The sequence below is a fragment of the Piliocolobus tephrosceles genome, chromosome 5, assembly GCF_002776525.5.
Source record: "Piliocolobus tephrosceles isolate RC106 chromosome 5, ASM277652v3, whole genome shotgun sequence".
Taxonomy (NCBI): domain Eukaryota; kingdom Metazoa; phylum Chordata; class Mammalia; order Primates; family Cercopithecidae; genus Piliocolobus; species Piliocolobus tephrosceles.
This window is the reverse complement of record NC_045438.1, coordinates 61,129,109-61,149,976: the sequence shown is the minus strand read 5'-3', so window position 1 is coordinate 61,149,976 and position 20,868 is coordinate 61,129,109. Positions and strand designations below refer to the sequence as shown.

At 41.2% G+C, this 20,868-nt stretch overlaps 1 protein-coding gene and 1 non-coding gene across 2 annotated transcripts in view; one reads left to right on the top strand and one right to left on the bottom strand.

Annotated features, from left to right (window-relative positions):
- The window catches only part of RPF2 (ribosome production factor 2 homolog), a 45,602-nt gene extending 25,034 nt beyond the window's left edge, over positions 1–20,568 (top strand). Inside the window, exons 7-10 of the mRNA XM_023206033.2 lie at positions 3,023–3,122; positions 11,669–11,771; positions 18,640–18,784; positions 19,877–20,568. Coding sequence (XP_023061801.1) covers positions 3,023–3,122; positions 11,669–11,771; positions 18,640–18,784; positions 19,877–20,056 — 528 coding nt within the window. The 3' untranslated portion in view covers positions 20,057–20,568. The remainder of the gene's footprint in view (positions 1–3,022; positions 3,123–11,668; positions 11,772–18,639; positions 18,785–19,876) is intronic.
- LOC111538662 lies at positions 3,255–3,358 on the bottom strand. Its single transcript, XR_002730413.1, has one exon. It is a non-coding gene; the product is annotated as a U6 spliceosomal RNA (small nuclear RNA).
- Positions 20,569–20,868: the final 300 nt, after the last annotated feature.

Here is a 20,868-nt window from a genome sequence, read left to right as displayed (position 1 = left end):
TGCTGATGATGCTGTGCTTTTTGTTCCCTTCTGTATACCTAAATAGACTCTATAGACCTAGGGTCAGACTGGCATGGCTGGAGCATGGAAGACCTGTTAGATCTGGAATGTCCTTTCAGCTTCTCTATCAGACAGACAGATGTTAGGCACTTCTCCATCTCCGAAGTATAGACTGTTAAGGTTCTGGGTTTGGAAGTAGAGAATGTCAACAAGAGTGGTCATGGTGAGCAGCAAAGCAACAGGTGACCTCTGGTCCTAGGGCAGAGGATGTTTGGTTTTTGTACTGTTTTTGTTTTGTTTAGTTGCTGGATTTTGGATAGCCCTTGATTTTTGGTCAGAACAGAGAATTTATAGGAAGCCCAGACCAAGTCATTCACCTTCCTCCATAAATTACTCATTCAGTTAAAGAATTTTTACTATTTCATTTTTTTCCCTCTCTGGTGGCTTCTAAATCCTCTTTTTAATCACATCACATTTTATTTGGTATAAAAAATCTACAACTGGTAAAAATACTTTTTAGAGTGAGAGTTTCAACGCTGCTGATGAGAATTGGTCTATACTTTCTATAGCTTATATAAAATTATATTGCTTCTCATGTGAATGTCTAGTTGGTAGTTTAACTTAGCCTTCATTTTATTTTCATTTATTTATTTTTTTGAGGGTCTCACTCTGTCCCAGGCTGGAGTGTAGTGGCGTGAGCACGGCTCACGGCAGCCTGGACTTCCCTGGGCTCAGGTGATCCTTCCACCCCCAGCCTCCCAAGTAGCTGGGACCATAGATATGCACCACCACGCCTGGCTAATTGTTTTGTGTTTTGTTTGTTGTTTTTTTCTTTGAGACAGAGTCTCTGTCACCCAGGCTGGAGTGCTGTGGCACTATCTCAGCTCACTGCAACCTCTACCTCCCATGTTCAAGTGATTTTCCTGTCTCAGCCTCTCAAGTAGCAGGGACTATAAGCACACGCTGCTGCACCTGGCTAATTTTTGTATTTTTTAGTAGAGGCAGGGTTTCACCATGTTTGCCAGGCTGGTCTCAAACTCCTAACCTCAAGTGATGTGCCTGCCTCGGCCTCCTAAAGTGCTGGGATTACAAGGGTCAGTCACTGTGCCCAGCCTGTTTTGTATTTTTTTGTGGAGACCGCGTTTCTGGTCTCAAACTCCTGGGCTCAAGCGATCCGCCCATCTTGGCATCCTAAAGTGCTGGGATTACAAGTGTAAGCCACCATACCTAGCCTATAACCTTCATTTTTTTTTTTTTTTTTTTTAATTGAGACGGCATCTTGCTCTATCACCCAAGCTAGAGTATAGTGGCATGATCTCGGCTCACTACAACCTCTGTTTCCTGGGTTCAAGCGATTCTCCTGCCTCAGCTTCTGGAGTAGCTGGGACTACAGGCGTGTGCCACCACGCCCAGCCAACTTTTGCTATTTTTAGTAGAGACAGGGTTTCACCATGTTGGCCAGGCTGGTCTCGAACTCCTGACCTCAAGTGGTCAGCCCGTCTCTGCCTCTGGAAGTGCTGGGATTACAGGCATGAACCACTGGGCCCAGTCCATAGCCTGCATTTTAAAATACTTTTTATACGATATAGTAGGAAAGGTACAGTGATACGAATAAATTATAATTAAATTTATTTACTCGTTGAGACAAGGCCTCGCTCAGTCACCCAGGCTGGAGTACAGTGGCACGATCATGGCTTACTGCAGCTTCCACCTTCTGGGCTCAAGCGATCCTCCAACCTCACGTTCCGAGTGTCTGAGACCATGGGCACTCACCAACATGCCCAGCTAATTTTTAAAAGTTGTGTTTGGCCGGGTGCAGTGGCTCACGCCTGTAATCCCAGCACTTTGGGAGGCCGAGATGGGCGGATCACCTGAGGTCAGGAGTTCGAGACCAGCCTGACCAACATGGAGAAACCCCATCTCTACTAAAAATACAAAATTAGCCAGGCATGGTGGCGCATGCCTGTAGTCCCAGCTACTTGGGAGGCAGAGGTTGCAGTGAGCCAAGATAGCGCCATTGCACTCCAGCCTGGGTAGCAAGAATAAAACTCCATTTCAAAACAAAGGTTTTTGTAGAGATGAAGTCTCACCTGTTGCCCAGGCTGCTCTTGAACTCACTCCTGGCCTCAGGCTGTCTTCCTGCTTTGGCCTCCGAAAGTGCTGGGATTATAGGCATGAGCCATCACACCTGGCCTTAAAAATTTATTTTGATTCAGGGATGCTGGCCATCAGAAGGCTATTTTGGTTAGCTGGTTGTATTGTGTTGTGTTGTGTTTTGCTTTTGCAAGTGTAACTTTTTTATTCTTTGCATAGACTAATGTTTAAAAAGCCCTTTACATCATTCTTTTGCCATCTTTTATTTGCTAATGTAAATGAATGGGACAAAGAATGGGTTTTTTAGTCTAGAAGTCTAGAAGCTTAAAAACGTCATCTTAGCCAGGCCTGCACCTTTAGCCTAGCTACTTGGAGGATGTCTTGAGCCCAAGAGTTTGAGTCCAGCCTAGGCAACACAGCGAGAGCCTGTCTCTTTAAAAAAAAAAATCCCATCTCTGTTTTTACCTCTAATATCAGTATTCACAGACATAGTTTTAGAGCAGTTAAAATGTGAAAACAAATTAGTGTAAAGTACCAAGTACTTTAAAATCAGTATAGGCCAGTCACCGTGGCTCTCACCTATAATCCTAGTACTTTGGGAGGCCGAGGCAGGTGGATCATTCGAGGTCAGGAGTTTGAGACCAGCCTAACCAGCATGATGAAATGCAGTCTGTACAAAAAATACAAAAAAATTAGCCGGGCATGGTCGCATACACCTGTAGTCCCAGCTACTTGGGAGGCTGAGGCAGGAGAATCGCTTGAACCCGGGAGGTGGAGGTTGCAGTGAGCTGAGATTGCGCCACTGCACTCCAGCCTGGATGACAGAGTGAGACTCCATGTCAAAAATAATAGTAATAATAAATAAAATCAGTATATAAATAGTTTAGACTTTGGTAATTATATAATTGCACTTTTTTTTTTTTTTTAGAACAGTAAATGTCCTGAGGGAACAAAACCCATGCTAATATTTGCTGGTGATGATTTTGATGTAACAGAAGATTATAGAAGACTAAAAAGTCTTCTTATTGGTAAGTATTTTAGCATTTATTATTTTCAGAGTAGCTCAGGAAGGCAGTCTCAGACTGTCACTGGTGGCAGTTTGCCACTTTAGGTTTGTAACTTCTTTTTTCTCTTATTTTAAAAATAATATTTATATACTTAAAATAATGGAGTGCTTCACAAATTTGCAGGCCATCCTTGCACAGGGGCCGTACTAATCTCTGTGTGCTCCCAGTTTTGGTATATGTGCTGCTGAAGTGAGCACGACTTCTTTTTCCTTCTTTTTTTGGACCTTTCTTTTTTTTTCCCCCTTACCAGCAGCAAGAAAGTACCTAAGTGTCTCGGGAGAGTTAAAGTAGCTGTTGTACTGTGCAGATGATTATTTCCCAATGTGTTAGTAACTTAGGTATTACTTACATAGTGTTTTTATAAAATTCCTGCACTCATCTCCCGTCATTCCTAGCATCATTTAAAATTAAATTTAGAAAGTTGAGGGATTAAAATTTCAAGATTGTATGTATCACTGACTTCCAACTCAAAAACCTTAATTAGTTTTTCTGAGTTGAATATACAAGGCCTTTCACAATATATAACCAATGTAACTTGGTCTTCTTGATCTCCTATTTCTTTTTTCCATTAGAAAGGGTTTATTGCCAATGTATTATTTACATTTCTGTTGTCTATTCTGGTATTACTCTTACTTATCCAGTTTCTACTAATTCATTTAAGTGTCAGATCGCCAAGTTTCTTTTCTTCTCCAGGAATCCCTCAGTGACCTTCCCGGCTCCTTTTTTTTTTTAAGATGGAGTCTTGCTCTGTTGCCCAGGCTGGAGTGCAATGATGTGATCTCAGCTCACTGCAACCTCCACCTCCCGGGTTCAAGCAATTCTCCTGCCTCAGCCTCCCAGGTAGCTGGGATTACAGGCTCCCGCCACCATGCCTGGCTAATTTTTTTTTTTTTTAAATTTTTAGTAGAGATGGGGTTTTGCCATGTTGGCCAGGCTGGTCTTGAATTGCTAACTCCAGGTGATCCACCCTCCTTGGCCTCCCAAAGTGCTGGGATTACAGATATGAGCCACTGCGACAGGCCCCGCCTGGCTCATTTTTACTTTATTACCATCATTATCCTAAGTGCCAGGCATATAGTAGGCACTTCATATACACTGCTTCATTCTAACAAGAACCTCGTGAGATTGTTCTACAGATAACCCACACCTAGTGAACTATGCTAGTTCTCAATGATTTGTGTAATGAATGTAAGGACTACATCCTTTTCTGTTTTTTTCTCCTTTATGAGACAAGTCATGCTCTGATGCCCAGGCTGGAGTGCAGTAGCTTAATCATGGCTCACTGCAGCCTCAACCTCCCAGGCTCAAGTGATCCTCCTACCTCAGCCTCCTAAGTAGCTGGGAGCATAGACACATGCCACCACACCTGGCTAATTTTTAAAATTTTTTGTTGAGACGGGGTCTCACTATGTTGCCCAGGCTGGTCTTGAACTTCATGACTTAAGCAATCCTCCCACCTCAGCCCCTCAGAGTGCTGGGATTACAGGTGTGAGCCACTACACCCAGTCTCCATGATTTTTAGAAGGTTACTAATACTTAGCATTCCGCGATTCTATTTGCCAGCTCTTTTATAACTCTAGAAAGTAATTTAATTTTCCAAGAGATTGGTACTAATTTAAAGGGTCTGGGAGTCTGTCTCTCTGTCTCTCAATTTTTTTTTTTTTTTTTTTGGAGACAGCATCTTGCCCTGTCATTCAGGCTGGAGTGTATTGGTGTGATCACGTCTTACTGCAGCCTCAACCTTTTGAGCTCAAGCAGTCCTCTACCTCCTGAGCAGCTAGGACTACAGGTTCACACCACCATGCCCAGCTAGTTTTTATTTTAATTTTTTGTAGAGATGGGGGTCTCCCTATATTGCCCAGGCCGGTCTTGAACTCCTGAGCTCAAGCAATCCACCTGCCTCAGCTTTCCAAAGTGCTGAGATTACAGGCATGAGCCACTGCACCTAGCTCTCTCCAATTTAAGAAAATCTTACTAAATTTTTTGCTTCTTTTTCCTCATGGGGTTTGAGAGATTCAGCTTTTCCTACACAGTGCACTGTTACTCTCAAAGCAGCAGTCCTTTATGTTCCTATTTCACCTCATTGTTGATAGCCACGAGGCCTCCATCTGATGCTCAGTGGCATTTTCTACTTTATTCCATTTGAGCTTTTCTTGCACCATGCTTACAAGCTTATGCTACACTTTTTGTTACCCTTCTTTTAGATTTTATATACTTTGCCCTAGATCATTTTTGAAAAATTGATGGCACATAAAGTTAAGTTGTATGCACGTGCTTTACAAATCTGAGCCCACCAAAAAAACTTTGTGACAAACATATTGCTTTCATTTTTTCTTTTTGGGATTATTTTTGGTCTTTATTATCAGGATTATAATTTTTAGGGGAAGAAACCCAGTCACTCATTCTTGGCATTGTAATTTTTAGAACTTATTTCCCTTATTAAAGAACCACTATTATCTGTTTAATCTTTACAAAAGTTCTTGAGTTTGATGACATTCCCATTTTACAGATGGGAAAACAAACAGGGGCTCTGAAAACTTAAATGAGAGCTATTAAGTAGGTAAAGCCAAGTTGAGACCTAAAGCTTCCAAAGCCTGAGCTTTTCTTCCCCTACTGTCCATCTTGCCTGTGGTGAACATATTCCCATGATCCCTTCTGGAATCTTTATAGGTTCTTATCCACATTTTCCATGAATTCGTACATGAAAGACAATGACCAATATTTCCTTCTCTCAATATTATATATCCCAAATTATCAAGGCTATTTTTTTTTTTTTTTTGAGACAGAGTCTCACTCTGTCGCCCTGGTGTGATCTCAGCTCACTGCAACCTCCACCTCCCAGGTTCAAGCAATTCTCCTGCCTTAGCCTCCTTAGTACCTGGGACCACGGGTACATACCACCACATCCAGCTAATTTTTTATATTTTTAGTAAAGACTGGGTTTCACCATGTTGGCCAGGCTGGTCTTGAACTCCTGACCTCAAGTGATCTGCCTGCCTTGGCCTCCCAAAATGCTGAGATTATAGACGTGAACCACCATGCCTGGCCAAGGATATTTTTCCAACCAAACTGTCAGCCAGATTTTCAGCTAAGATTTCCATTACTTGTACTCCATTGACCCTGATTTTCTGCCTTTTTCTCTTTCCCCTAGGTCTCCCATATAATTGTTTATTGTCAGTGAGGCAGATACTTACAATTTGTTATAAGAGAGAGAGCTTTTGTTTGCATTTGTTTAAATGTTTGTTGTATTTTCATAAGCCCTACCTTCTCATTACTTTGTGCTTCCACTAGATGGCAGGAATAATCACATAATGCAGTGATGAGTGGAAGGGAGTGAAAACCAAAAAGGAATCTGTACAGAAGCGGAAAGGTAGAAGAGGAACAGATTCAAACTGTAGGGCACTGAGGGAAGTTGGGTTTTCAGTATAAATATGAAGTAAAACAACTGCTTCTTGGTTTATGTTGTGTGTTCAAATGAAGTATCAATAGGGAGCAAGAAATATATGAAGGGCTTTCATTTAGGAAGCTCTTTTTTTTTTTTCTTGACCAAAAAGAAAAGTTGACTTTTTTTTTTTTCATGCAAGATACCCATTTTGTTCATTCTGAATTTGTTTGCATCTTTTTTTTTTTTTTTAAGACAGGGTCTCACTCTGTTGCCCAGGCTGGAGTGCAGTGGCACAATCATGGCTCATTGTAGCCTCAACCTCCTGATCTCAAGCGATCCTCCTACCTCATTCCCCTCGGTAGCTGGGATCCTGGGTAGATGTCATCATGCCCAGCTAATTTTTTTTTTTTTTTCGAGACGGAGTCTCGCTCTGTCGCCCAGGCTGGAGTGCAGTGGCCAGATCTCAGCTCACTGCAAGCTCCGCCTCCTGGGTTTACGCCATTCTCCTGCCTCAGCCTCCCAAGTAGCTGGGACTGCAGGTGCCTGCCACCTCACCCGGCTAGTTTTTTGTATTTTTTTTTACTAGAGACGGGGTTTCACCAGGTTAGCCAGAATGGTCTCGATCTCCTGACCTTGTGATCCGCCCGTCTCGGCCTCCCAAAGTGCTGGGATTACAAGCTTGAGCCACCGCGCCTGGCCCCAGCTAATTTTTTTAATTTCTTGTAGACACGAGGTCTTGCTACATTGTTTGGGCTAGTCTCAGAGTCCTGGACTCAAGCAGCCCTCCAGCCTCAGCCTCCCAAAGTTGGAGGTGTGAGCCAGTGTGCCTGGCCTATTCTTCCCTTCTTAAATGGTAGTATATTATTTATGTGGTTTTTTTAAAATTTGGAGTAGAGGAATTTTTAATTCTGATTTTGATTATATAATTGAGAAAACTGAGGCCTGAACAGGTGAGTAGCTTTTCTAAGGTCATGCATTTACCAAGTGGCATGTTAAAGTTTTGAATTTAGGTCTTTTTATAGTACATGCTTTTATTTCTTATTTGTTTATTTTTTGAGATGGAGTCTCACTCTGTCGCCCAGGCTCGAGTGCAATGGTGCAATCTCGGCTCACTGCAACTTCCGCATCAGCTGTTCAAGCGATTCTTCCGCCCCAGCCTCCTGAGTAGCTGGGATTACAGGCATTCACCACCATGCTTGGATAATTTTTGTATTTTTTGTAGAGATGGGTTTTCGCCACGTTGGCCAGGCGGGTCTCAAACTCCTGGCCTCAGGTGATCCACCCATCTTGGCCTCCCAAAGTGCTGGGATTATAGGCATGAGCCACCATGCCCAGCCATGCTTTTATTTATACAGTATTATTATATTTTAGGTTCTCAGGTTCATAAAGTTATTTATCATACTTCTTGGTCAAAATCCTTACAGTGTATATACCACTTGCATGAGATCGTTCCCAGCTAGAAATGATCTTTCTCTCCTCAGAACTTCCAGAATGGTTTATACTGTTCTCCTTTAATGTGCTATTTTAAATTGCAGTTGTTTGTATGTATTCATATCTACCTAGAATGCGGGGCCCCTGGTAGAAAGATGCTATATGTCATTTATCATTATGCATAATAGGTGCTCTGGTACAATTTGTTAAGTGAATGGATTCTTGCCAATGGTATTCATGTATCAACAATACTCTGTTGTGTTCTAGCCAGAAAATATCATGCTGTTAGCTGTATTTGCTTTTGGTTACTAAGTACTACCATTTATGCCCTCCCATTTTCTTTCTTTTTTTTGAATTTATTACAGTTTTAAGTGAGATTTTGCATGCTTTTACATATAAATTCAGGGTTTTTTTTTCGGGGGGTGTGTGTGTGTGTGCTCTCCACTTGCTCATTCACACTTACTGAGAGTTGACTACTTATTTTTTTGCTATTTTGCTTTTACTCATATTTTCACCAACTTTATTTTTTTATTTTTTATTTTTTTTATTATACTTTTAAGTTCTAGGGTACATGTGCATAACGTGCAGGTTTGTTACATATGTATACTTGTGCCATGTTGGTGTGCTGCACCCATCAACTCGTCAGCACCCATCAATTCATCATTTATATCAGGTATAACTCCCAATGCATTCCCTCCCCCCTTCCCCCTCCCCCCTCCCCATGATAGACCCCGGTGTGTGATGTTCCCCTTCCCGAGTCCAAGTGATCTCATTGTTCAGTTCCCACCTATGAGTGAGAACATGCAGTGTTTGGTTTTCTGTTCTTGTGATAGTTTGCTAAGAATGATGGTTTCCAGCTGCATCCATGTCCCTACAAAGGACGCAAACTCATCCTTTTTTATGGCTGCATAGTATTCCATGGTGTATATCAAAACCACAATGAGATACCATCTCACACCAGTTAGAATGGCAATCATTAAAAAGTCAGGAAACAACAGGTGTTGGAGAGGATGTGGAGAAATAGGAACACTTCTACACTGTTGGTGGGATTGTAAACTAGTTCAACCATTACGGAAAACAGTATGGCGATTCCTCAAGGATCTAGAACTAGATGTACCATATGACCCAGCCATCCCACTACTGGGTATATACCCAAAGGATTATAAATCATGCTGCTATAAAGACACATGCACACGTATGTTTATTGCGGCACTATTCACAATAGCAAAGACTTGGAATCAACCCAAATGTCCATCTGTGACAGACTGGATTAAGAAAATGTGGCACATATACGCCCTCCCATTTTCATTCATTACTTGTTTGTGTTACCTTGATGATTTGCAAACTTTAGTGAAATTTCAGTTTGGCAGTTAAGAGAAAATATTGTAATAAAAGGATGACTCCTTCGAACTATTGGATACAGACTGAAAATCCTTTTATATTCGTAGTCTTAGAAATTTTGACCTATTAAAGAGTACTTTTCCATATGCTTATTGTGTTCCTAAAGTTTTCTCCCAAAGCTTATGGAAGAAGCACAGATGCCCTGAAAATTTTGCATTATGAAAGTTGTTTCGGAGCAGACTGGAATGTACATATTTTGTTCCCCAGAACTACTCTGACTTCTGTAATGAGTGGGCTTGGCCCACTCATTGGTGTGGCATTACTGAAGCATAACTTGGCCACTGAAGGAGAGCTAGGCTTTGGCAGAATCATGGGAAAACTCTGTATTATGATATTGAGATTAAAATATCTTGAAAAGTACAAACTTGTTTTATAAAAATGTCCCAGGCCAGGCGCGTGGTGGCTCATGCCTGTAATCCCAGCACTTTGAGAGACCGAGGCAGGAGGAGTGCCTGAGTCCAGGAGTTCGAAACCAGCCTGGGCAACATAGTGAGACCCCATCTCTATATAATATATGTATAAATATATGTAATATATGTACTTTTTTTAAAATTAAAAATGTTCATTAGGGTTTTTTGGTTTTTTTTTCTTGTTTGGGGGAGAAGGGTAGTGTATAAATGTGCCTATATATTTGTGTTTGTTTTATGCACATTAATGCTGGGGTTTTTGTTTGTTTGTTTGTTTGTTTTTTTTTTTTTTTTTTTGAGACTGAGTCTTGTACTGTCACCCAGGCTGGAGAGTAGAGTGACACGATCTCGGCTCACTGTAATCTCTGCCTCCCAGGTTCAAGTGATTTTCCTACCTCAGCTTCCCAAGTAGCTGGGACTACAGGCACGTGCCACCACACCCGGCTGATTTTTTTGTAGTTTTAGTAGAGACGGGACTTCACTGTGTTAGCCAGGATGGTCTCAATCTCCTGACCTCGTGATCCGCCCGCCTCGGCCTCCCAAGATGACAGGCATGAGCCACCGCATCCAGCCTATGATTTTCTTTTGGTTAACCACAAGAAGGGAAAAGCAGACAACAAAAGATGTGTACATCTGTGCACATGGAGATCATCTGCATCTTATGGGCTAATGGGAAGAGGGAAGGAAAATGCTAGGTGGCTACAGAATGGGACTAGAATAGAATTCCTACTTACTACATCACCTGCCTTGGGCAGCTCTTCCTAAGCAAACTTGGATACATTTTTATATAGAATTTTATCTTAGTCAAATGTTATTCATGAATTTCCATTTAGCCTTCTTGCGGTTCGATTTTCTCAGCTGTAAAATTAAGGTATCACACTTGTTTTCCAAACTTCTTTCATAGCCAAGCCCGTGTAGTATCTGTAGCGTGCAGTTCACTGGAGATTTTCTTTTAATTACTCCTCTTTTTATGTTACTGCTTGAGATGGGTTTTGCTCTGTCGCCCTCACTGGAGTCCAGTGGTGGGATCAGCAATCCTCCCACCTTAGCCTCTCCAGTAGCCGGGACTACAACCTGGCTAAATGTTTATACTTTTAGTGGAGATGAGGTTTCACCATGTTGTCCAGGCTAGCCTCAAACTCCTGAGCTTAAGCGGTTTGCCCACCTCAGTCTTCCAAAGTGCTGGGATTACAGGCATGAGCCACTGTGCCTGGCCGACTACTCTTTTTAAAAGGAAACTTTATGTCCCTGTCAAAAATGGAGAATGGTACAGGATAAAATAAATATGTAGTGAATTATATCTGGCTTTGTATCATTAAAATGCTCGCATGTGCCACCAGTGGTATGATTACCACTTTGTGAGAAAAAAGCCTATCCCTGATATCCAAGGTTCTTTTCTGGCATTAACAGTTTATAAAGTTTCTTATCCTTTGCTCATATAATCAAGATTTCTTATTAGAATTTTTTTCTTGTTGACCTCCCTCAAAGAAAAAAAATTGAAGCTAATTTGATTTTAATAGTCAGTTTGAACAACCATTTTTATAGAAATTTGCTACCTTCATCTACCTATAGGTTAGAATTTTATGCTTTGATTTACCTTTTTTTAAAGTTAATATTCTTAATGGATATGATTTTTTGTTGCTGAGCTGACTCAGAGGAAGAACTTCAGAACTGAAACGTTAAATGTCTCAGTGAACTGAACACAGAAATAAAGTCATGAGATTAAATGCTTAAGGGGTGAGACCTTCAGACATTTTTCAGGAATCGTTTTTTGTGCTTTTTTAGGTAAGTATTGGAACAAAACTGTTTAGAATGCAGTTCTTTGTAACTGAATTTTGCAAGTATTTGTTTTGCTTTGTTAATAATTTAATATGTGCTTTTAGATTTCTTCAGAGGCCCCACAGTATCAAATATCCGCCTGGCTGGATTAGAGTATGTTCTGCACTTCACTGCACTGAATGGGAAGATTTACTTTCGAAGCTATAAGTAAGAGCATTTCTTCACATATTTTCTTAATCCTCAGGGTCAGCGTTTAAAACTGTGTGACTGTTTCATAGAGCCCAAACTTAGAATTGGTATCTGGCCAGAAAGTTTTTTGGAGAGTTGACGGGATAGCAGTGGCAGCAGCTCTGTGCTGCTCCTCAGTCCTTTGCCTCTGAAACCCTACTTTTCCAGTGCCCCAGAGCATCTGATACTGCACTGTCACTGAGCCAGGTGCACCAACTCTTCCTAGCTTTATGCAGCATCTCCTTATTGTTCTTGGTTGGATTTACAGCACTAAGCCACAAATCCTTGGCCAGCCGAAGCAAATCTCAAAACCCTAAGTCTAAACAATTGAGTCTAAAAGGAATAAGAAGATTCAGTGGCTAGATTCATTTCACCCTCTCTCTCTAGCCTAGGCCTTCTACCCCTACCACAGTATAAATATATTATAACTTAAGCAGGCTGAGCACGGTGGCTCACACCTGTAATCCCAGCACTTTGGGAGGCCGAGGTAGGCAGATCACTTGAGCCCAGGAGTTCAAGAGCAGCCTGGCCGATGTGACGAAACCCTATCTCTACTAAAAAAATATAAAAATTAGCCCAGCGTGGTGGCACATGCCTGTAGTTCCAGCTGCTCAGGAGGCTGAGGCACAAAAATCGCTTGAACCCGGGAGATGCAAGTTGCAGTGAGCCATGATTGTGCCACTGCACTCCAGCCTGGGCAACAAAGAGAGAGCCCTGTCTCAAAAAAAAAAAAAAAAAAAAAAAAAAAAACTCTTAAGCAGATTCTATGTTTATTAAAGAATTAACGACATGCTGTAATTGTGGTTCTTGCGGTAAGTGTGTGACTTCTCTTTTTTAATTCGTTCTACTGGCTGACAGAGCACGCAGTTTCCTATAGAATACACTGACTCCCACAGATTGCCTTTCTCTGTACTTTGAGTTTAGACTTTGCTGTACATTTTGAGCTATGGTGTGGCTGGCGTCGCAGGCTGAGAGCTGACAGCTTGGTGTTGACAGTGTCTTCTGCACAGTAGTGCTGTTTGTGCAACCATTTGTATCTAGCATTTCGTACATGGTTTTTGTTTTCCTTCACAATGAAATACATGACTGATGTCCAGTGAAATGTCCAAATGAAACTTACATATTCACCTCTTGTCAGCTAGTAATTTCCATCTTGGGCTCAACCGTATTAAATCAGAGACACTTAGTTTTCTCCATATGATTAATACAGCCACTTCTGTTTTTCTATTTTCCTCTCACTAAAAATAAAATAATAAGGCAAAATGCAATAAAATACCCAATGATCATAAGATGTAGTTAGTGACTTTATAATTTTTAGCTAGTTAAGATCGAAAGCCCTAAGTCTCCTGTTTGAGTTTCCATGTGTGATCTGGGGGCTTCTAAGTAGGTATTATACTATACAGTAGATGACTGTTATTTAGAGAACAAGAAATAACAGATGAAAAATCACTAATATAAAAGGGTACTCAGGCCAGATATGGTGGCTCACGCCTGTAATCCCAGAACTTTGGGAGGCCGAGGTGGGTGGATTGCTTGAGGCCAGGAGTTCAAGACCAGCTTGGCCAACATAGCAAAACCCATCTCTACTAAAAATACAAAAAGTAGCTGGACATGGTGGCACACGCCTGTCCTCCCAGCTACTTAGGAGACTGAGGCAGGACAATTGAGCCCAGGACGCAGAGGTTGCAGAGAGTGGGCAGATCATTTGAGATAAGGAGTTCAAGACCAGCCTGGCCAACATTGGGAAACCTGTCTCTATTAAAAAATACAAAAATTAGGTGGGTATGGTGTCGCACGCCTGTAGCGCCAGCTACTCGGGAGGCTGTGGCATGAGAATTGCTTGAGCCTGGGCCACACACATATAATCCCGGCTACTTGGGCGGCTGTGGCACGGGAATTGCTTCAACTTGGGAGGCAGAGGTTGCAATGAGCTGAGATCATGCCACTGCACTCCAGCCTAGGCGACACAGTAAGACTGTCTGGGAAAAAAAAAAAAAAAACCTTATGTTGGCTGGACACCTGTAATCCCAGCACTTGGGAGGCCTAGGCGGGTGGATCACCTGTCAAGAGTTCCAGACCAGCCTGGCCAACATGGCGAAATACCGTCTCTACTAAAGATACAAAAATTAGTTGGGCATGGTGGTGGACTCCTGTAATCCCAGCTACTCAGGAGGCTGAGGCTGGAGAATTGCTTGAACCCGGGAGACAGAGGTTATAATGAGCTGGATCACGCCATTGCACTCCAGCCTGGACAACAAGAGTGAAACTCCGTCTCAGATAAAAAATAATAAAATAAAAATTGTATAAAATTACCTTCAAGCTATGTGTATAAACTGTATATGAAACATAAATGAATTTTGTGTTTGGACTTGGGTCTCATCCCCAAGATATCTCATTATGCATATGCAAATATTTCAAAATCTGATAAAAAACAGAAATCTGGAACACTTTTCTTTTCTTTCTTTCCTTCCTTCCTTCCTTCTTTCCTTCCTTCCTTCCTTCCTTCCTTCCTTCCTTCCTTCCTTCCTTCCTTCCTTCCTTCCTTCCTCCCTCCCTTCTTTCTTTTTCTTTCTTTCTTTCTTTTCTTTCTTCTCTCTCTCTCTCTCCCCCTCCCTCCCTCCCTCCCTCCCCCCTGTCTTAGACTGAGTCTCACTCTGTTGCCTGGGCTGTAATGCAGTGACACAATCTCAGCTCACTGCAGCCTCTGCCTCAGCCTCCCAAGTAGCTGGAACTACTTGTGCCCGCCACCATGCCTGGCTAATTTTTTGTATTTTCAGTAGAGATGGGGTGTCACCATGTTAGGATGGTCTCGATCTCCTGACCTCATGATCCACCCGCCTTGGCCTTGCGAAGTGCTGAGATTACAGGCGTGAGCCACTGTGCCCGGCCTGGAACACTTCTTTTTTTGAGACAGGATCTTGCTGTTGCCCAGGCTGGAGTGCAGTGGCATAATCTCAGCTCACTGCAACCTCTGTCTCCCGCATTCAAGCGATTCTCCTGCCTTAGGTGCATATGTATGCCCTCTGTGTTAAACATAGAGGGGATACAAGGGAGACAAAAATATAACAATAAAAAATTGTTGAGAATAAGAAATGAATAACAACAGTAGCCTAAAACTATTCTGTGTTGAACGGTTTCACAGAAAGTATTCACTTGTATTTAGTGAAAAGGATTTATTTGTAAAGAAGGATGCAGAGAAAAACAAAATAGAGAATTATCAAGTCAGACTTTAGAACAAGAATAAACTGGCCCAGCGTGGTGGCTCATGCCTGTAATTCCAGCACTTTGGGAGGCCGAGGTGGGTGGATCACCTAAGGTCAGGAGTTTGAGACCAGCCTGGCCAACATGGTGAAAACTTGTCTCTACTAAAAACACAAAAATTAGCTGGGCAACATGGTGTCACCTGTAATCCCAGCTACTCAGGAGGCTGATGCAGGAGAACTCGGGAGGCAGAGGTTGCAGTGAGCCAAGATCGCACCACTGCACTCCAGCCTGGGTGACAGCTAGACTCCATCTCAAAAAAAAAAAAAAAAAAAGAATAAACTAGCAGTAAGGCCGGGCACGGTGGCTCATGCCTGTGATCCCAGCAGCACTTTGGGAGACTAAGGTGGGCAGATTACAAGGTTGGGAGATCGAACCATCCTGGCCAACACAGTGAAACATCATCTATACTAAAAATACAAAAAATTAACTGGTGGCGCATGCCTGTAATTCCAGTTATTTGGGAGGCCAAGGCAGGAGAATTGCTTGAACTAGGGATTTGGAGATTGCAACCAGCCTAGATTGTGCCACAGCACTCCAGCCTGGTGACAAAGCAAGATTCCATTTCAAAAAACAAAAACAAAAAACTAGCAGTGTAACTGTAATGCATAGATCCACCAAAAATCCGATTGCTAGAGTCACCTTTACACTAGCATGACATCTTTCATAATGAAAAAAAAAAGTTTGAATTTTTAAAATCAGAGACCCCAGTATGTAATTTTGATCACTAGATGTTCCATATGTGCCTTGTAATACTTGTTAGCCATTAATTTGAAATAATAAATGGACAGTGTGATTGAGAGTGAGCTGCTTACTTGAAAGAATCACTAAACATGTGGATCAGCTTAGCTTCCAGAGGCTGTGCTACACTTGAGGAGCATTGAGGATGGTAGGAAGGGGTGGTCCGGGGATTCCACATCACCTCACCTCTGAGCCTACTGACCTGACTCTGAGCTGGGCTCAGCCACCTGACATGGGCAGGTCACCACTTCTCAGGGTCTTTGTTTCTTCCTCTGCAAACTATAGCAATACCGTTTAGGTAATTCTGAGGTCCCCGTAAGATTGACAGTACTGCTTTATAAGAGTAAAGAGGTACTCATAGATGGGCATATACCAGAAAGTATATCTGACTTAACTTGGCTCCCCAGGCATTCTTTGGGCTATACTGTGGAACCCTTTCCTTCTCTCTTACTGCAAATTAGCCCTTAAGCAATTTGAAAATGGTAATATTTAATATTCACACACTTTATTTGTGAAGATTAATGAGGCTTATAAAATGGTTTTGAGCTTTTTGGATGAAAGGAACTCTAAAATGAAATTATATTAATGTAACCTTTAACGTGATCTTTTGGGTGAATAAATCATAGTGTTATTGACCACTGTTCCTATACATCCTGTAGTAATTATTCCTTATATGTGAGTGACTGTTGATATCTCTTGGGAAATTTTACTCGCTGTAGAGTCAGGGCCATTAATATGAAACAAAATTGTTAGTCATGCCACATGTGCCTTTGCACAGTGGTTAGGCCTTATGATAAGGGGGGAAATATGCAAAACAAAGTGTTAGCATACTTTAAAAAGCAAACACAACATTCTAATAGAGGAGTTTACTTAATGAAAACAGACTTTCAGCCAGAAAAATGTATGAGACGGAGAAAAATGAGGAAATTACAATTTGAACAGTAGTAGTAATGTCACTCTTCCTCAAGAAATAGGCAAATAATATTTAAAAATATGTAGCAATTACCAGTTAGCATATCTACCTGCTTGAATCCATCTGAGAGAGAAAGAACTGGGTTCTGTTTGCAGATAACTAAAAGCCAGAGAATATTTCCTTAAATCAGTTTGCTCTTCCAGTAAACATACTGAAATGATTAAGATCAGATCATCTACACAGACAAGTATGGCATTGTACTTAATTCTTTAATGAAACAGCAACATAGGTAGTTATACATAGTTATTTGGAAATCTTAATTTTATGTACCACTCAGAAAATTAATTCATTAGGACATTTGTGTGAATAAAAAGGCACAATATTATTATGTGTACCCTGAAGCTATGTACATCTGTTATGCATCAATTTTTAAAATTATGTTTAGTTAATTGAAAGGTGCTTCAGTTAGTTCAGAAGTGCTTTTGGCAGTGTATAGTAGTAGTACTTGGGTGATTTGAATCTATCAGACGTGCCATGAGCTGTTTTCAATTCACAAGTTTTCTAACTAGCTGAAAATTAGCACTTTAAGTGGAAGAAAAAATTTTAGTTGAAAACGTAAATACATGTCCTTGATTTCTTTTTTTTGTTTGTTTTTGAGACGGAGTCTCGCCCTGTCACCCAGACTGGAGTGCAGTGGCGCTATCTCAGCTCACTACAACCTCTGCCTTCTGGGTTTCAGGCGATTCTCCTGCCTCAGCCTCCCGAGTAGCTGGGACTAGAGGTGCCCGCCACCACGCCCGGCTAATTTTTTGTGTCTTTAGTAGAGATGAGGTTTCACCATGTTGGCCAGCTGGTCTGGAACTCCTGACCTCAGGTGATCTGCCTGCCTTAGCCTCCCGAAGTGCTGGGATTACAGGTGTGAGCCACCGTGCCAGGCTGCTCCACCATCCCTTTATCCTGCCTGTACTTCCCAGTTCCCCTCCACCAGTGTTTCCAGATCCAGAGTTGTTTAGACATAGGCTATTCAGAAGGTTGTGGTTTTGTTACTTTAAGATTTTAAAGTTCACTTCAGTGTAAGGAAGTTAGTAAATGTCTGTGCTATGAGGAAAATTTGATTCCAAATGGGTTGGTTTAACTCCTACAGTCTTAGATAAGAACTTGTTAATCGTACAAACATACTGTTTCAAAGAAAAAGCCACTTAAAATTATTTTTATACATATATAAATCTATGAGTAAGATGAAGTCAAATCAAAGGATTTAATTTCATTTCTGAGAATTTTGTATCTCACTTGCTGTTTCTTAACAATATTGTATAATTTTATTTCTGATTTTTAAAAATAAGCAAACTGTCTTTTACCTCAGGGAAAAAAATTTTTTTTTAATTTGATATTTGTGCGACCCTTTAGCTCAAAAAGGGATAAAAGACTTAAAAAAAAAAAAAAAAAAAAAACCAGGCACGGTGGCTCATGCCTGTAATCCTAGTACTTTGGGAGGCTAAGGTGGGCGGATCACGAGGTCAGGAGATCAAGACCATCCTGGCTAACACGGTGAAACCCCATGTCTACTAAAAATACAAAAAATTAGCTGGACGTGGTGGTGGGCACCTGTAGTCCCAGCTACTTAGGAGGCTGAGGCAGGAGAATGGTGTGAACGTGGGAGGCGGAGCTTGCAGTGAGCCCTGAGATCGCACCACTGCACTGCAGCCTGAGTGACAGAGCAAGACTCTGTCTTAAAAAAAAAAAAAAAAAATTTATAAAAGAAAAAGTGAACCAAAGGATATGCTTGGCTTGAATGTATGAAGTATTTAAGTAAGTTTTTCTAAACATTTTATGTCATTTAATGGACTTGTAAATCCCCCGAACAAAAAATATTTGGTGGAGAGGACTTTTATGAAAGTCATAGCAACATTTCTTTTTACCTATTTCCTAAAGGTTGCTGTTGAAGAAATCTGGTTGCAGAACACCACGGATTGAATTGGAAGAGATGGGACCCTCATTGGATCTGGTTCTGAGGAGGACACACCTGGCATCAGATGACCTTTATAAATTATCTATGAAAATGCCAAAAGCTCTCAAGGTATATGACTTAGAGCTTGGTGCCATATTTATTTGTATATTCTACTTTAATCCTTTTTGTTTCCAAAAAGGATTTGTGGCCTACTGTATTAAAAGACAAGGATAGGCCCAGCATGGTGGCTCACACCTATAATCCCAGCACTTTGGGAGGCCAAGGCGGGCGGATCACGAGGTCAGGAGATCAAGACCATCCTGGCTAACACAGTGTAACCCCGTCTTTACGAAAAATACAAAAAATTAGCCGGGCGTGGTGGTGGGCGCCTGTAGTCCCAGCTACCTGAGAGGCTGAGGCAGGAGAATGGCGTGAACCTGGGAGGCGGAGCTTACAGTGAACCGAGATTGCGCCACTATACTCCAGGCGACAGAGCAAGACTGGGTGACAGAGCAAGACTCCATCTCAAAAAACAAAAAAAGACAAGGACATACATAAAGAGATCAATACAATAGATTAAACTAGGACTCACAGAGCCAGAAAAAGGAGAGAACCAAATAAGCCAACGATAAGGGATAATAAAAAAAAAGAGTTGCACAACCCAGACATGAGGTTTGGCTAAGTGCCTTCTGATAGTCAAGACTGCTGTTTTCAACAAAAGAAAGAGAGTTGTTTGGGACGCTGTAAAGACTGAGGATTTAGAGCACAGGGTATGTAAACCATATGTGCATAAAATGTGTTTTGACTTTTTAAGTAGTTTTAAGACAAGCAGAAGTGTAATCCCTAAAATGCCAATAGAAATTGAAATGATAGTCACAACTCCTTAAGCTAAACACAGGATATTTTCTTGATGTTTGACAGTGGTCAGTGTAGTTTATAGTTTTGTTTTTCAAAGTGTGGCCTGACAGTTTACCTGGGAATTGTGCAGAATATCAGGCCCTACCCTAGACATACTGAATTAAGATCTGTGCTTTAGCAAGATCCCAAGTGATTTGTATGCACACTTAAGTTTGAGAAGAAAAGCATATAGGGCTATATACTCTGTCATTGAAGAGGTAGGCACTAATGGAAATTGCTACTAAGATAGTTGTTACAGCCTAGGTTTTTACTGGCTCATTATAGTAGAAGGCCATTAAATATGTACGTATTCTTTTGTCGTAGCCAAAGAAGAAGAAAAATATCTCCCATGATACTTTTGGTACAACTTATGGAAGGATTCATATGCAGAAGCAAGACCTAAGCAAACTACAAACCAGGAAAATGAAGGGGTTAAAGAAGCGACCTGCAGAAAGGATAACAGAAGACCTGGAGAAAAAGTCAAAAAGAGTTAAAAAAAATTGATGGAACTTAGCCAGCCACTACTGTTTCATTGTGTTCTACTTAAGAGAATTATCAAGCGTCAATCCATTCAGTTTCTTATGAGATCTTATTATATATTTTTATAACATGATAATTTTACAATATTATGAACAGTAATATACTAGTATTAAGTGTAAAGTAAGCCTTTTATTTGAGACATTACAGTCTGGTGTGCCATTTTCTCTTGTGATATCCCCTGCCCTCCACAAATTCTTCTTTCTCATTGGGTGAATGGGTGGGTGAGGAGGGATCTCCATAACCAATGAAATTTTTTTGAATTTCTGGCCTTAGCTAAAGGAAGACATAGAAAGCAGAAATGACCCGCAGGAGCTGTGTAGACACATTCAATATGAACTACCTGGAAAGTTAACCTCCTTTCCCAACATAGATCTACAACCTGATTTTTATTTTCTACTTTTCTGTTATTTTACCGGAAATCCTACTAGTTGACAGTTGTGATTTTAAGCTTTGTGGCTGAAAATATAGATCTCTGAAAGGGATGTGTCTGATTATTGATACATTACGCTACTGTTGATTAAGAGACTCTGCTACTAAGTAGAGCCCCACCCCCCTTCTCTGAGAGGAAGCCGGTGTTTTTTGATTTGTTTGTTTTTAAGAGATGGGGTCTTGTTCTGTCACCTAGGATGGAGTGCAGTGGCACAATCACAGCTAACTACAGTCTCAAACTCCTGGGCTCAAGTAATCCTCCCACCTCAGCCTTCTGTGTAGCTAGGATTACAGGCATGAGTCACTGAGCCCTGCTTTTTTTTTTTTTTTTTTTTTTTTTTTTTTTT